The sequence below is a fragment of the Scomber japonicus genome, chromosome 2 (assembly GCF_027409825.1).
Source record: "Scomber japonicus isolate fScoJap1 chromosome 2, fScoJap1.pri, whole genome shotgun sequence".
Lineage (NCBI taxonomy): Eukaryota > Metazoa > Chordata > Actinopteri > Scombriformes > Scombridae > Scomber > Scomber japonicus.
Window position 1 is genome coordinate 1,971,350 of NC_070579.1, and position 17,021 is coordinate 1,988,370.

The window sequence follows — 17,021 nt, forward strand, 5'->3', positions numbered from 1 at the left end:
TAAGGACTTCCAGCTTCATGGTTAAGCAATGACATTGTACATGCTGCCACGCCCGACAGGTATGACATAGGCAAAAGATTTATACAACTTTTCATCTTTAAGGTCTGAGGATGAGACTGACTGAATTTGAAGTCTGTGGAGTCAAATATCTAGGAGGAGATAGTTAAAGTACGAGGCATGGAAATTGTGAAAAATCGCAACTTTGAAAAAAATGTCCGACTTCCTGTTGGACCTAGGGTATGGTCCGCGCTTGGGCCCTAACAAGGACAATCTCATTTACATAAACAGTGGACAGGACAGGGCCCAAACATGACACCTGCAGCACATATTTGGTAAGAGGCAGGAATGGAGATTTGGGCGTGTCTGCCTTAACACGAACAAGAAAATAGAAATAATGAAATAAAAAACTGATCATCACAACTTTACACAGTTCAAGTCAAATCTTTGGACGAGAGAGAGATGGAAAGGACATTTATTCTTCTTTTTGACATTGCAGGTGTGAAGACAATGATGGAGATGACTGCTACACCCTCCTATCACACCAATACAACAGGTGTATCTGGAGGAGATGAGTATGCGGATCTGAGAAGATCTCTCGACATCATGTCTGCTGTTATCTGCTGTCTGACTTTCGTTCTGGGTGTGCTTGGAAACGGAGTGGTTATCTGGGTGACGGGATTCAAGATGAAGAAAACAGTGAACACAGTTTGGTTCCTCAACCTTGCTGTGGCTGACTTCCTCTTCACAGCATTCCTTCCTTTTATGGGGACATGGATCGCTCTGGATTACCACTGGCCCTTCGGCACGTTCATGTGCAGACTGAACAACACAGTATGGTTTGTTAACATGTTTACCAGCGCCTACATTCTGGTGGTGATCAGCATGGACAGATACGTGTCTGTGGTTTGGCCTGTCTGGGCCCGGAACCACCGAAATGTTTGCAAGGCATCCTATGTGAGCCTGGGTGTCTGGGTGCTGGGTCTGTTCCTTAGCACTCCATACTTCATCTTCAGTTACACTGAACCATCATATGAAGATAAAAAAATCATCCACTGCTACGTGCTTCCTTTTGATGTCATGGCCATCACCCGCGTCCTCATGGGTTTTGTTGTCCCCTTCAGTGTCATTGTTTACTGTTACGCTGTGATAATCCATCGTCTCAGGAGGAACCGTGCCGTGGACAGCCACTCAAGTCGCCCCTTTAAAATCACTGCTGCCATTATTGTGACCTTTTTCCTCTGCTTGACTCCCTTTTACATCATGGATATAATTGAGTTAGGATATTACAACGGTCACTTTTCAAATCCAGTATTAGACCATGTCATAACTATCGGGGTCCCTTTAGCCATCAGCCTGACATATGTTAACAGTTGCCTGAATCCACTGCTGTATGTGTTCATGGGCCAAGATTTCAAGTATAGAGTTCGCAAATCTATCCTGAATGTATTTGAGAGTGCTTTCCAGGAGGAGGCTTCCCTCTCACACCCTGACACAGAGTCAGTGGACACCAGTCAGACCCGTGACAAGTCATTTCATAATACTGAAGTATAAGGATGTGACATGACTAAACAAATAACAAAATGGTACATTAAAAACAAGTTTGACACAAATGTAAATGTATATACAGCACCAGTCAAAAGTTTTGACACTCTTTCTCATTCTGAAAGTGGATGATGGGAAAGTGTGTTCAAACCTTTGACTCATTTTTATTTTGTTGTCTTTATACAGGACTTAGGACTTTGATTCCCAAATTGAAACATTGGAACCAGATGCAGTTTAATTAGTGGGAGTTTTATGATTAGCTAACTGGTCAAGCAAAGAGTAGCTTACTACATCTTAACTTCACCTGCAGTATTAATCTGATTGGGGTGACTGATAGTAATATTGTACAATAAGGTAGCAGTTTCATAATTGATTTACGTCCTTGTTTATTCGTTCGCAAGATTATTTCACTGTGTGTGCAAACCAAAAAGGTTGGTTTAAAAAAAAAAGATGTTATGATATTGCTTGATATAAACTTAAAATAAAGACACATTTGTGGAAAACTCTCTTGTTGGATTTTGGGAACATTTTGGTCATACTGCAGTGAAAAGAAATATGCAGGCTTACTGTAAATTAATGCTTTGTATAGCCTGGGATGAAAATCTATCCTCACATTTGCTTCTCATCTGAAGTTGCCTGAATAGGGACTGATTAGTAGACTTGAACACGCTGAGCCTTAACAGGACCTATGAATTACACACATTTGTTCTTCCTCAACAGCTGTACTGTATGTATATCCTAACTGTGCCTCACTTTCAACATGGTATTTTGTTAATTAAAGGACACCAACACATTGTGCTGATGGTGTTTGCATCAACATTGACTCATACTCATATTTACACACATTCCTAATTTTAGCAAGAGGACGTGCTTTGACATGTTTAACGTGAAGTTATATTTAATATCTGTTTTTTCTTTGTCAGGTCCGGACTGAGGACTGTTTCACTTTCAGCTTGTTTTGGCCTTCAGTCAGATCTTCAGCTCTGAATCACATGATGAAAACTGTTGGGCTAGAAAATTCTTTCTGTATCTCGTCTGTATGTTTAGAATCACCGTCCCTCTGATTTGTCCTAAAACTGGGAAACTTTGTATGAAAAAGTGTCCAACTCAATCCCTTACAGCTTGGAGCCAGCAAGACACATTTACTCAACTACTAAGAATCATTTATAGACAATATTCACTTCATTGTATTCATGTTGTTCATCAATTTTGACTTTTTAAATCTATTTGATTTTACTACATTTTTATTTCTCATTCATCAGTGTAAGGTTGACCGGCGGTGATTTTAAGTTTTTAAGAAGGAGGCATGAGATGGAAGTAAAATTGCCACCAAGGTGGTATTTATTGTTCACCCAACATGCTGCATGACACCAACACTGAACTGAACTTACATTAAACCCCCCCACCCCCCCCAGCTGCCTTATATACCCTCCCACTGCAGGAAATTAGCCAGACCAGCCCACCGAGTGTAGGTGAGACCACAATCATATTATCTAATAAATACTTACATAAAACCATCCTCAATAGCATCATAGAATAAATATTTACATACATACAAACTCCTATCCTGACTCAATTACATCCACATACATAACCATCTACATGAACATTGCCCCTGTCTGTACTCCCCCCCCCCCCCCACCCACCCACCCCCCCCTATCTAGGAGCAATGGTTTGCTCCTACAGCTTTTAAAGAGCCTCCTTGGACCAGTTCACCTTTTGCCTGCTGAAGAGACAACCATGAAAGAGGTGAGTACATTATTTACTCAGTTGATACACACAGATGAACAACTCAGTATACACAAAATATCCTGCCTTGCACAGTGACTACCTCTGGAGTAACACTAGGGTTTTCATTTCCACACAGGCAGGATGGCCAGTCCTCTTGTGTTTCCCCAGCCCCCCCTCCCCCCTCTGAAACTCCCCATGGCAAGGACAAAAGATTCAAATGTTTGTTGCTTCAGTAAACCTTATCCCTAACGTGTGTGTGTACCTCTTATTCCAATGAACTGTTTGCATCAACACTAATACACCTGTAGCATACCCTCCGAAAGATGGTAAGACTCGACTGATGGTTTTTTATATTTATTGCGGTCCACAAAACCAGCTCCATAAACCAACGTGAGAACTGACTAAATAAAGAAAACAAAGCAGTCACCACTTCTGTCCATAATACATTGCTAATTCAATAAACAGGCGGGAAAAGAGTTAGCATGTCTCCGATCAAATAATAACAATTAAATAACCACTATAAGTATAACACACACCAACCTTGTGCCTCCTCGGGGGGTTGCCAAATACATTATGTTCATATCCTTAAGTTGCCGTTTTCTGCCTTTTGCCTTATTTTCCTTCAGTTACCTTAACCTTTTACGTTTTACGTTTAGCGTTTTGTTTCGTTCAGCCGTACAATACAGGAAGGAAGTAGGAAGTGGTGGTTTTCAAAATAAAATCTTACTATTTAAAAAACAGAACCATTATCTCTAAAACGAGCAAAATATACAAATAAAAGCAGATGAAATTACATTTTCTTAGAAACACAAATCATGACAATGTAAAGATGAATAAATCATGCCAAAAACATTTAAAGCAGATATTTGTTTTTCTCAATAACCCTGCAAACAATGTAAGCTGCCCCCTGGTGGACAAAACAAGAAACAGCAAGCACGAAAAACAAAAATGGGTTTGCTACAACACCATTCAATCAATCATTTAAGTAATGGAACCTCTGGTCTCCATTACAATCAGTCTCAGTAAAATAGTTTTACTGTTTCTTGTCTACATTTGCTTTGTCTTATTACTGGCTTGTCAGTTATATATGAATCACTTTGATTTGCACTCACCTGTATGAAAGGTGCATTACAATTAGTTTGAGGTAAAGTTACACAACAGGTAATAGGAGACAAGTAGCTAATATTGGTCTTGGTTGGATGATTTACACTAAATTTGTTTAAGTTTACAATAAAGAAGAATATATTTACATGAAACTTTATCCTGTAGAGGTTCTGACACCTTTATTCTACCAGAGCACAACAAATACAAGACAATTCATCAAACTGAATACTCACTCTGGCATTTTGGAATAATCAGGTAACAAACATATCGGCCTAAACTATTGAAATAGCCTTTTCCTGAAAGTTATGCAGCCAGAAGAAGGCTTGAGCATGAGTTCATTCACATTATCAAAGTCACAATAAACTTTATATTTAAACCTCGGACCTGTAGTGAGGGAAATATGATCCGCCGTAAACACGGTGCATTTTACTTTGAAAAGTAACCCGGTCTTTTATTTTGTATTTTGTACACGATTTCCTGTCCCGCACGATCTGCTCTGTGCTGACTTGACGTCTGGCAAAAATAGAAACTGACACATTGACTAAAATAGTGTTTTTCTGAAATATTACCCATATTTAAACATGTTGAATAAGTGGACGGAGACTAGTTAGACCATAACTCACAGGTTCACGTTGCTCGACTGTCATCTCTCTCTCTCTCTCTCTCTCTCTCTCTCTCTCTCTCTCTCTCTCTCTCTCTCTCTCTCTCTCTCTCTCTCACTCACACACACACAACCGCAAATGGGTACGGACGGTAGAGTACCGTGGAGTTTTTGTACCGCCGTTTTTTTTAACATCCTTAACAGGAATTTATTAATGTTATCAAAAACACACACACACACACACACACACACACACACACACGGAGGGCATTTTTCAAGCACCCCTAGGGCTATGTGTGCACGTGCCTGCGTAAATGTATTATTTTTGTTCAAATGTTTTATTAGTTTGTCAGCTCATTATTGCACAATGCCAGACTGAGTGCTGGCAGGTTGGTGAATTGTCTTGTTGCCTATTAGTTGTTCTCAGGTAGAATAAAGATGTCAGAGCCTTTCTACAGGACAGTTTCATTCTGCAACACGTCTCAGGACAGTGAGACATCACACAGAGTAAAGTCAACTTCCTCTAGTCTGTTTCAGTGCATTGAAGAAGAAGTGAGCACTGGAAATTTACGGGACTTTCACTTTCTTCCTCCTCGTGTCGCACATTAGTTTCTCCCTCCAGATGAAGGTAAGTGTGTAATTTTACTGTCAGAGTTTCATGCCAGTTTTCTTTTTTCTCTTTAATAACTCATCAGACAGATTCAGAGATGTCAAGTGTTGTATATCAGCAGAATGAACCGTTATGATTTATGATCCTAGAGGAGGTTCAACATTTCAGAGGGAAGAGAAGCATATAAGTGTTTGACATCTCCGTAACTACCTCATGACAATGAATGAATGTTTAAACATGTTTTAATTCAGTCTTAAAACAGTTAGTAGCCCAAATGAACATTAGGTGTTTTTCTTGCTGTGATCATTCTTTCATTGCTGACTAGTAGAAGTTTCGGTGGCTCAGAACAGCCCACGTTCACTATAACTTCGCCTTGCGTATAAATTCCGGGAACTTAAGGTTCATCTTCCTCATATGAATCGGTGCATATAAAATACTTAACGCTTAACTGGCACTTAAATGAAAGTACAACAGAATAAAACAAGACGAGGGACAAGAGAGTAATAGTTGTTTAAAGTATAACTTCACCACATTTTCTGTGTAACTTCCTGTTTTTGCCCTCGTCTTGTGACAGTTATAACAGTCATTATGATTTGTGTTTGACAAGCACGTTTGTACGGAAGAGGATTAGGGCCATATCATAAAAACAACAACCATTTGATATTTTCATGTGAATTGTTCACAGATTCTATTTCTATTTAAATTCTATTTCCCGGACCTCATTTGTAATAAATGTGTATGCAGATATTTTATGAACGAATATCTCAATAACAGGACAAATCAATTGCATTGCATTGCATCATAAGTAACACTTTAAGTTGCTGCTGTTGTCACATGCTGCTCACAGAAAGACACCTGCTTCATGTGTGCTGCTGTATGATGACTACAATTATTTGACAAACTCAAAACAGTTGTGGACAACAAACAGAACACCAGTGCTGACATTTCTTAAATATGAGTTTAGTTAAGATGATGTGAGGCAGGCTGCTCTGGCTGCTAACTGCAGTCCATTACTGTGCTACTCCTCATCTCTGTGGAGATAATGTGGTAAATGTGCACCATCTAGTGGACAAACAGCAGAACTACATCAGCGAATCTATACCTTCTCTGCCTGCCTCAGTTTCTGACTGCTGCTTCAATGCTTACTACTTAAGATGATCCACCAACAGTTGGTCAATCATATCTTATATATCTTAATATATAACCAAACATCTTATCATGCATGTTTTTCATGAAAATGTTGCATTTCTCTTTGTCAAGGTACACAAGTGTGCTCCCAACCTCAGTTTTTCTCTTCTTATTTTGGATGTGGTTGGGAACAGGGTTTGGTTTTGTTGTCTTTATGGTTCCTTTTTGAACAGACAAAAACACATGTTTCCATACAAATAGGTACAAATATACTTTATTTCAGATCATCCTGATGTTTGTCAAGTTGGATAGTGAAGTTATGACCTAAATGTTTTACAGGCAATCATTAAACCAGAGAGCCAGAAAATATACATAAAAATATATTATCATGTGACTGAGGGGAATAATGTGTGAGCTTTGACAGCATGTTGTTGTGTTTGTGTGAAGGTGTTTCTCTGCTATGGATCAGTGTGAGGACAGAGAGGAGGGAGTCCCTCCCTCTAAAAGCTCTCTGTGTGGGGAACATGACAGCGAGACCAAAGCTCAGAGGTGAGATGAGGATCTCTAACTGTCCATCACTGTTCTCCACTCACATCACTCCACCATCATTATTCACACTCAAACATCTGTGTGTGTTGTGTTGAAGCCCAGAGCAGCAGAGGCCAGACTCTGCTGGACCAGAACCCACCAAGTCCATGGAGACAGCTTCAGAGTTTAAAGGAGAACTTCCTGCTGAGACTCCGTAAGTCAACACAGTCTCAACCGTAATAAAACGCTTCCACAACATTTCATCACCATCATCATGAGGTTCAAACTGTCCCTTTTTTGTCATTCATGTGTTTCTATCAGGGTTCATCAGCAGAGACCAGACTCTCCTGTAGCCAGCTATGTGTCCATGAAGAGTGAACGGTCCATGCCTGAACCATATGACTTCCGAGATGAACATCACTCTGCTGAAGAAAGGTAAGAATTTCAACCACATTAGTTTGTGATTCTGCAACTTTTCTGGAAAAGAGGTAACAGTGATCCACCTTCAAAGTTTAAAGAAGAACTTTCTGCTGAGTCTCATTAAGTTAACACAGTCCCAACAACTGTTTATATCAGGGTTCATCAGTACAGACCAGACTCTCCTGTGGTCAGCTGTGTGTCCATGAAGAGTGAACAGTCCATGATTGAATTAGTTTATTATTTATGTGTATGTTTTATCACCCCTGATAGATTTGCTTCTTTTCTTGTTTTATATCATCATGAACTGAATGTTTTTGATTGACTGAACGGAACATCTTTGGCTCTGGGAACTGATGGATGCTTTCAATCTTCTGATATTTTACAGACATTTTGAGAACAAATTTATTCACGGAGCAAGCAATTTCATTCAAAGGTTGCACTGGTGTATTGCAAAATAAATTGAACTTCATTGAAACATCACATCACATTAGAAATTGTTGTCAGAGATATAATCATAGGCAAGCATGCAGGCAAACTATCTCTGCAACCTTAAGACATGTGCATTAATAGCAACAGCGTGTATTGGAATGCTACAGGTAACAATGGGCACTGTCTCTGCATCAGACGCAGTTCAAACATGGGGACCAGTTTCACAGCAAGAACAACATGGTTTTCTTCAAGGAATTGCATCGTCAATAAAATGGCACAAATGGCAGCTTCTTAGGTCAACCTATTGGTTGTGTTATGTTTATGCCAGAAAACTGTATAAGCTAGTCTATAAAATGTCCTCAAAAGCAACGCATAAAACATGTGTATCTGTTGATATTTGGAGACGTCACACTCCCTGTTTTCTTCACAGAGTTCAGCAGCAAAGGTCAGAGGTTGCCAGTGGTCAGTTTGTCCAGCATCATCCAACAGGTCTGGACTCCATATTTATGGTGAGTAAACATCCAACAACTTCAGCTGAAAATAATATAGAAATGAAAGGGGTTGCATGGTCATGTGGTGATCTGCAGTGGGGTTTGTGTCCTTTTTTTGTGCTTTTAGACAGTTTTGATCAACCTAAGTATTACTGTAGCTCCGGGACCATCAGAGAACAATTCTGCTTACCTGATGTTGAACTTCTATCAATATTGCTCCATTCGTTCTATTTGCCCTGTGAATTTCCACAACATCTGTCTATATCGATTCAAAGTCAAATCCTGCCACTGCCACAAGTACAGTATTTGATGCACCAAACCTCATACTTTGAGGTTTGGTACATTTAATCATTTGTCTCTAAAACAGTTTTTGACAAATACCAAAATGTAACTTGTTCAACAAGGCAGAATAAAATGTTACTTCTCTGCTACGGTACAATCAAGGGAGCATATAAATCAATCAATCTCCCCTGCCCCTCTTAGGTTCTGCTGACCACACTCCTGCTCCCCACATATAAATCGGTTCTAAAGAGAAAAGATCTAGATTAAAGAGGTTGAAATACAGCCTCAGGAAACTTGTCTCCAGAGTTGCTTTTATTGTATATAATGTTGTGTGTTGGGATGCTGAATCTACCATCTGAATAACAAACCTACCCTCAAGGTTCTAATGATGAAACCTTGATATGAACAGTTTTTTTGGAATTATTGTTTTTCAGTGTCTGGAGGAGACCATCATCACTTTTGTGAAAAATGAGCTGAAAAGGTTCCAGAGAGTTCTGGGTCCAGATTACCCAAAATGCTTGGCAAAGCAGAGTGAGGATGAGGAGGTGCTGGATGATGAGGAGGAAGAGCAGAGGAAAAGCTACAGAGAGGCACTTCTGAAGATCACACAGCACTTCCTGAAGAGAATGAATCAGGATGAGCTGGCTGAGTGTCTGCAGAACAGTAAGAGAATTTTTCAAACTCGACTTTTAACAAATTTTCATGAACATCCACTCACTGATCTTATTTGTCATGTCTTCATTTAGGAGCTATTGCTGCAGAGTGTCAACGTCAACTCAAGTCTAAGCTGAAGAAGAAGTTCAAGTGTCTGTTTGAGGGGATCGCTAAAGCAGGAAACCCAACCCTTCTGAATCAGATCTACACACCGCTCTACATCACAGAGGGAGGGACTGCAGAGGTCAATGATGAACATGAGGTCAGACAGATTGAAACAGCATCCTGGAAACCAGACAGACCAGAAACAACAATCAGACAAGAAGACATCTTGAAAGCCTCACCTGGAAGAGATGAACCAATCAGAACAGTGATGACAAAGGGAGTGGCTGGCATTGGGAAAACAGTCTTAACACGGAAGTTCACTCTGGACTGGGCTGAAGGCAAAACCAACCAGGACATACTGTTCACATTTCCATTCGCTTTCAGAGAGCTGAATGTGCTGAAAGAGAAAAGGTACAGCTTGGTGGAACTTGTTCATCACTTCTTTACTGAAACCAAAGAAGCAGGAATCTGCAGTTTTCAAGAGTTCCAGGTTGTGTTCATCTTTGACGGTCTGGATGAGTGTCGACTTCCTCTGGACTTCCACAACAATGAAATCCTGACTGATGTTACAGAGTCCACCTCAGTGGATGTGCTGCTGACAAATCTCATCTGGGGAAATCTGCTTCCCTCTGCTCGTCTCTGGATAACCACACGACCTGCAGCAGCCAATCAGATCCCTCCTGAGTGTGTCGGCATGGGGACAGAGGTCAGAGGGTTCACTGACCCACAGAAGGAGGAGTACTTCAGGAAGAGATTCAGAGATGAGGAGCAGGCCAGCACCATCATCTCCCACATCAAGACATCACGAAGCCTCCACATCATGTGCCACATCCCAGTCTTCTGCTGGATCACTGCTACAGTTCTGGAGGATGTGTTGAGCAGAGAGGGAGGAGAGCTGCCCAAGACCCTGACTGAGATGTACATCCACTTCCTGGTGCTTCAGTCCAAACTGAAGAACGTCAAGTATGATGGAGGAGCTGAGACAGATCCACACTGGAATGAAAAAAGCAGAAAGATGATTGAGTCTCTGGGAAAACTGGCCTTTGAGCAGCTGCAGAAAGGCAACCTGATCTTCTATGAATCAGACCTGACAGAGTGTGGCATCGATATCAGAGCAGCCTCAGTGTACTCAGGAGTGTTCACACAGGTCTTTAAAGAGGAGAGAGGGCTGTACCAGGACAAGGTGTTCTGCTTCATCCATCTGAGCCTTCAGGAGTTTCTGGCTGCTCTTCATGTCCATCTGACATTCATCAAGTCTGGAGTCAATCTGCTGGAAGAACAATCAGCATCCCAGAAGTCTGAAACTAAGCAAGAATCTGCAGAGACACGTTTCTACCAGAGTGCTGTGGACGAGGCCTTAAAGAGTCCAAATGGACACCTGGACTTGTTCCTCCGCTTCCTCCTGGGTCTTTCACTGCAGACCAATCAGACTCTCCTACGAGATCTGCTGACACAGACAGGAAGTAGCTCACAGACCAATCAGGAAACAGTTGAGTACATCAAGAAGAACATCAATGAGAATCTGTCTGCAGAGAGAAGCATCAATCTGTTCCACTGTCTGAATGAACTGAATGATCATTCTCTAGTGGAGGAGATCCAACAGTCCCTGAGATCAGGAAGTCTCTCCACAGATAAACTGTCTCCTGCTCAGTGGTCAGCTCTGGCCTTCATCTTACTGTCATCAGAAAAAGATCTGGACGTGTTTGACCTGAAGAAATACTCTGCTTCAGAGGAGGCTCTTCTGAGGCTGCTGCCAGTGGTCAAAGCCGCCAACAGAGCTCTGTAAGTACAAATAACTGTAGATACTAACTGTATCACATGAGAATATTATGGTTCTCAACTATTTTTAAAAAAATTTTTAAAGTTAAATTGATCACCATCGATTAATAGATTAGTTGACAGCTATTAAAATAATTGGCATCTATATCATTATCACACTAGTTTCTCAAATGTGCATATTTTGTCCTTGGTCCTGTACAACACTAAACTGAATGTATTTGGGTTGTGCACAAAATAAGTCATTTGAGGATATCTTATGTTGTGGGAAACAGTGATTGACATTTTTCAGACATTTTATGGGTCAACAACAAATTCACAAAAATTTCCATAATCATTCATGATCCCAATGACTTCTAGAGAGAGAAAAAGCATATCTGAAACTGTGACTTTTTACAAACTTTGTAAACGAAAAGCGTTAATTAATTTAATTTCTCCCAGACTGAGTGACTGTAATCTGTCAGAGAGAAGCTGTGAAGCTCTGTCTTCAGTTCTCAGCTCAAAGGCCTCTAAACTGAGAGAGCTGGACCTGAGCAACAACGACCTGCGGGATTCAGGAGTGAAGCAGCTCTCCAATGGATTAGAGAATCCACACTGCACACTGGAGACTCTCAGGTCAGATGCTTTTGTGTGTTATAAATCCATGTCAAAATCACATTGTGGCATATTTGTTTATTGGTTTATTAGGGTTGTAAAATAAAAGTCAGAGAAAAATAGCAAATAAAAAGAAAACATGTGCGGATGAGGTAGAAACTCACTAGAGATAAAACACAATAACAATGCAAAGAAAATATCAGAATAAACATAAATATCATTAACCTAATTAATACCATGTACAAGCATTGTGAAATAAAACAAACATTACAAAATCATTTTTGAGTTTCATTTTGCATCTCTGCAAACACAAAGAATCAGTGAGTAAGTGCAAATTTCTATTCCATAAATGGGCTCCACGGTATCTTATTAAATACTGACCTTGAGAGGTATGGTACATTAGAGGGTGAAGATCAGTGATATGTCTAGTTGGATCATAATTGACCTGAGAATTACAAATAAAAAATGTTTTGAAATTTTTTGGTAAATCTGTACTGTAAAATTGATAGTACATCACACTTCAAAAAGAATGGAGCAGTTGCATCACAAGAATTGGAGAAAGATGCCATTCTGACAAAATGTTTCTGCAGCAATAGTATTTTATGAAGATATATGGGGAAAGTGCTGACTTATACAATATTAAACTGTAATATAATAATACTACTACTATAACACAACAGATGGATAGCTCAGGGTTGAACATAACACATACCCAGTGTGGACTCTTAAGCAAGGTCCTTGATGCTACTGGCCTACCTTAGAATGAGTGGAACTGCAAACTTCAGGGTCATACCGGCTCGGCAACGTGATGAGAAATGGGCTACTGGAACAAGACATTGGTGGACAGGTGGAGGGCAGGGCAGGTGTAGGGCAGATAATATGTACCTGTTGGAATGTTATTATAGAAGGAACCCCGGTGAGAGGGGTTACATGCAGAGGTTGTGGGATATATGGATGCTTTTAAACCAGCAACTGCTATCACAACTAGAGATTGTTGAGGTGATTGAGGTACAATGAACGTGCTACAGCAAGGGGGAGCCAGGACGACAGGTCAGAGGGGAGATAACTTCATCAACCCCACACTCTGAGATTGGTTACCAAGCCAAGGTCTTACCACTGACCTAATGAGACCTAATGATATACATTATATATCATTGATTACTATCAGTATACATCACTGGTTGTACAGGTTGTTGATTAGTTATAGGATATATATGTTATATGTTGCTGACATGTTATATATATGTTACTATATATGTATTGAACACGACTGATACTGGTTGTGTGTGTGTATGTATGTATGTACGTCCAGTCTTTCAGGCTGTCTGATCACAAAGGACGGCTGTGCTTCTCTGGCCTCAGCTCTGAGCTCTAACCCCTCCCATCTGAGAGAGCTGGACCTGAGCTTCAATCATCCAGGAGACTCAGGAGAGAATCTGCTTTCTGCTGGACTGGAGGATCCAAGCTGGAGACTGGACACTCTCAGGTATGAACAGACATGAAGAGCTCACACACTGTTTCTCTGCCACACTGACAAACTGAAGAATTTTGGTCACCGTAGCTACCAGCAGTCACTGTTGATAACAGTGAAGACAGTACATTTGGTGCAAAATTGCAAATGCAAATAAACCTTGTCACAAAAAACATCTAATTCACAAAGACCAGTGCAAATAGCCACTTGCAGTTAGGTTGGAGATATTAGTGTGTTCAGAGAGTTGGTGTTAACTGTGCAAACACTCGCTTCTCGCTTTCTCTCTCAAGGCTTGAATGATTTTGAATTGACATATCAGTGGTGAAATCTTCAGTCAGACTCTAGGCTACTTAAAATTAATTTCAAATTTCGGTTATTTCAAAATAAAATGTCCTGACAGCTCTGATAGAGCTCAGGTTTAAACCTGAGTCTGTGTGTAACAACTGATCTATGTAAATGTGCAGCAGAAGACAGAACATTCATTACCGTTACATCCTGGCCGATCCGGTTTTAATGAAGTTACCGCTGCTGTACCACGTGTTTAAATCACTTATTGTTTCAGCTGCTGTTGGGACTTCCACATTGTGTAATGACAGTCCCTGCCAATTTTATATATAATATGACATAAAACTAGATAAAAAATGGGAAAATGTAAAGTAAAATGTAAAGTAAAATGTAAAGTACTTGTTGGCGTTGTGTATCCTGACGGATACAAAACGCCAACAAGTCAAAAACCCTATCCACCACTGATCTGACTGCCTGCTGCCTCCTGTCAAAGAGACTCGGTAGATTGTTAGGTTAAATTAAATAAGACAACAGGTAATGTCATCGATGATGATGTGATCCAGTTTTAATCAGACCTCTGGATGAAGCTGCTTTCATGTGTTCATAAACCCAGCTGTTTTGTCCTCATGTTGGATCTGAGTGAAGGTTTAAGGTTTAACTTCTGAGGGTTCATTCTGACTTTGTTTCTTCCTCCAGACTGGATCATGGTGGAGAACAGAGGCTGAAACCTGTCCCAAAGAGGTGTAAGTGTTTCAATAAAAAGCTTGTTATGAAGTTTTTCATAACAAGTCTCATTCTCACTCTATTAATAAAGCAACAAATAAACTATCACGTGTGTTAGATGATAAACTGCTGATGTATTGTGTCTCGTTCTCTTCATCAGATTTCTGTGAGCTCACAGTGGACACAAACACAGTGAACAGAAACCTCAAACTGTCTGACAACAACAGGAAGGTGACAGAAGTGACAGAGAAGCAGCCATATCCTGATCATCCAGAGAGGTTTGAGGCTTATTATCAGCTGCTGAGTAGGAATGAACTGACTGGTCGCTGTTACTGGGAGGTCGAGTGGAGAGGACTGGTTCATATATCAGTGAGTTACAGAGGAATCAACAGGAAAGGAAACAGCACTGACTGCTGGTTTGGAGGGAATGATCAGTCCTGGAGTCTGAGGTGCTTTGATGAAGGTCGTTACTCTGTCTGGCACGATAAGAAAGAAACAATCCTCCCCTCTTCCTCTTCCTTCTCCTCCTTCTCCTCCTTCTCCTCATACTTCTCCTCCTACTCCTCCTCCTCCTCCTCTGTCTCTCACAGAGTAGCAGTGTATGTGGACTGTCCTGCTGGCACTCTGTCCTTCTACAGAGTCTCCTCTGACACACTGATCCACCTCCACACCTTCAACACCACATTCACTGAACCTCTGTATGCTGGGTTTAGAGTGTGGCATGGTTCTTCAGTGTCTCTGTGTGCTCAGTGACAGAGGTATGTGACATATAAAACATTTACTTTATTTATGTACCAGATGTTTCATGTTGTACCAATATGATTCCACAGGTTTTGTAAATGTGATGTGAACATGTTTAACCAGACAGATTCAAGTTCTAAATGTGTCATTGATGATAGGAAGGTGGAAATATCTAAGATGTGATTTTTTTAATGTGCTCCCAAGAAATTGACATTTTGGGAAATATGCCTATTGACAACTACTGAAACCGCTGCTTCAAGCTTTGTATCAGTTTGAGGTTCATGACTATTTTGGATGTTGCTGATTATTATTATTCTTTCATTTTATTTTATTTTTTTCTGTTGATGTTATGTATTTGTGTGATTCCTTTAGTTTAATTTATGATCAGCACAGCTAGAAGGTGTTGTACTTTATAAATGAATAGTGAAGGATGGACCATGAGATAGCAGGAAACTTTAATAACGAAATACACTTACTGAACATTTAGTTTCAGTGCTTGTCATTCCCTCCCTGTCCACAAGTCGTCCTCAGTGAGCCCTACCATGCTTCCTTTCTGTTCTCTTACAGATTGTCCGTGTTGCCAGAGGTTTCCTGCCATTATCTGTTTTTTCTTTATTCTATCAAACCTCCTCCTATTTCTGACAACTGTCTATTTCCCCTTTTGAGATTTGTTTGATGACACTGCCTTCCAACACTGTTTTTTACTTTATCCAGTTATTACAAAATTCATAAAGTATTAAATATACTGTAAGAGATTATCTGAAAATGAACTTGAAACCATCAAACAAACAAAAAAAACAGCCTTCGCATTATTCCTATTTTTAGTCCTGTTGTTGTTTGACCAGAAATAAATCTATCATATAAATTATATTTTGCTGATGTAGATGTTAATTTATCACAAAATGAACAGAAAACTTTAAGTACATTGAAGGAGCCAGATTCATGTTTTGCAGTCACAGTATTTACATTTATATTTCCTTGTATTTGTAATTATGATATGTAATGTACATTAATCTATATGAGTAAAATGATTCGTAGGATTTGTAGCAAACCCATTTTGTTTTTGTGCTTGCTGTTTCTCATTTTGTCCACCAGAGGGCAGCTTGCATTGTTTGCAGGTTAATTGCATAGACTGTATGGTTAATTGGGAAAAACTATCTGCTTTAGATGCATTTTTGACATGATTTATCTATGTATAAATTTCATGATTTGTGTTGCTTCTAAGAAAATGTCATTTCATCTGCTTTTATATGTATATTTTACCCGTTTTAGAGATAATGGTTCCGTTTTTAAATAGTGAGGTTTTATTTTGAAGACCACTAGTCTACGACTTCCTTCCTTCCTGTGTTGTATTGCCGAACAAAACAAAGCCACTTGACTACGGAATGAATGAGCTAAAGGTAAAACATTAAAAGTTTAAGGTACAAGTTGAAGGATGAGTGTATTTGGCAACCCCGCGAAATGTGACGAAATTTGTTTACTTTATTTTGTCAGTTCTCACGTTGGTTTATGGAGCTGGTTTTGTGGAACCGCAATAAATGTTAAAACCATCAGTCGAGTCTCTTACCATCATTCGGAGGGTTTGCTACAGTATTAACATTTTTGTTTTTTACATGTTTATGAAGTGTGTTATTAGTTGTAATGTCATTCAGAGAAATATGTTCATGTCTCTTTAAATAGTGACAGGAAACTTCTGCCGTGGATAGATCTAACAGATGGAATATCATCATTTTAGTTTCTTATGTTATGTATTTTGTTGTAATATGTGGTAATTTCACCGAAATCCCCCATTCATGTGTTGTTGGT

General features: G+C 39.8%; 2 protein-coding genes across 2 annotated transcripts; both read left to right on the plus strand.

Annotated features, from left to right (window-relative positions):
• The first annotated feature begins 507 nt into the window (after positions 1-507).
• LOC128377254 (C3a anaphylatoxin chemotactic receptor-like) lies at positions 508-1,551 on the plus strand. The gene has a single exon (XM_053337176.1). The coding sequence runs from the start codon at positions 508-510 to the stop codon at positions 1,549-1,551; it is 1,044 nt and encodes a 347-aa protein (XP_053193151.1).
• A 7,941-nt stretch (positions 1,552-9,492) lies between these two features.
• LOC128377264 (protein NLRC3-like) lies at positions 9,493-11,411 on the plus strand. The gene is made up of 2 exons (XM_053337187.1): positions 9,493-9,529; positions 9,613-11,411. The coding sequence occupies exons 1-2, from the start codon at positions 9,493-9,495 to the stop codon at positions 11,409-11,411; spliced, it is 1,836 nt and encodes a 611-aa protein (XP_053193162.1).
• Positions 11,412-17,021: the final 5,610 nt, after the last annotated feature.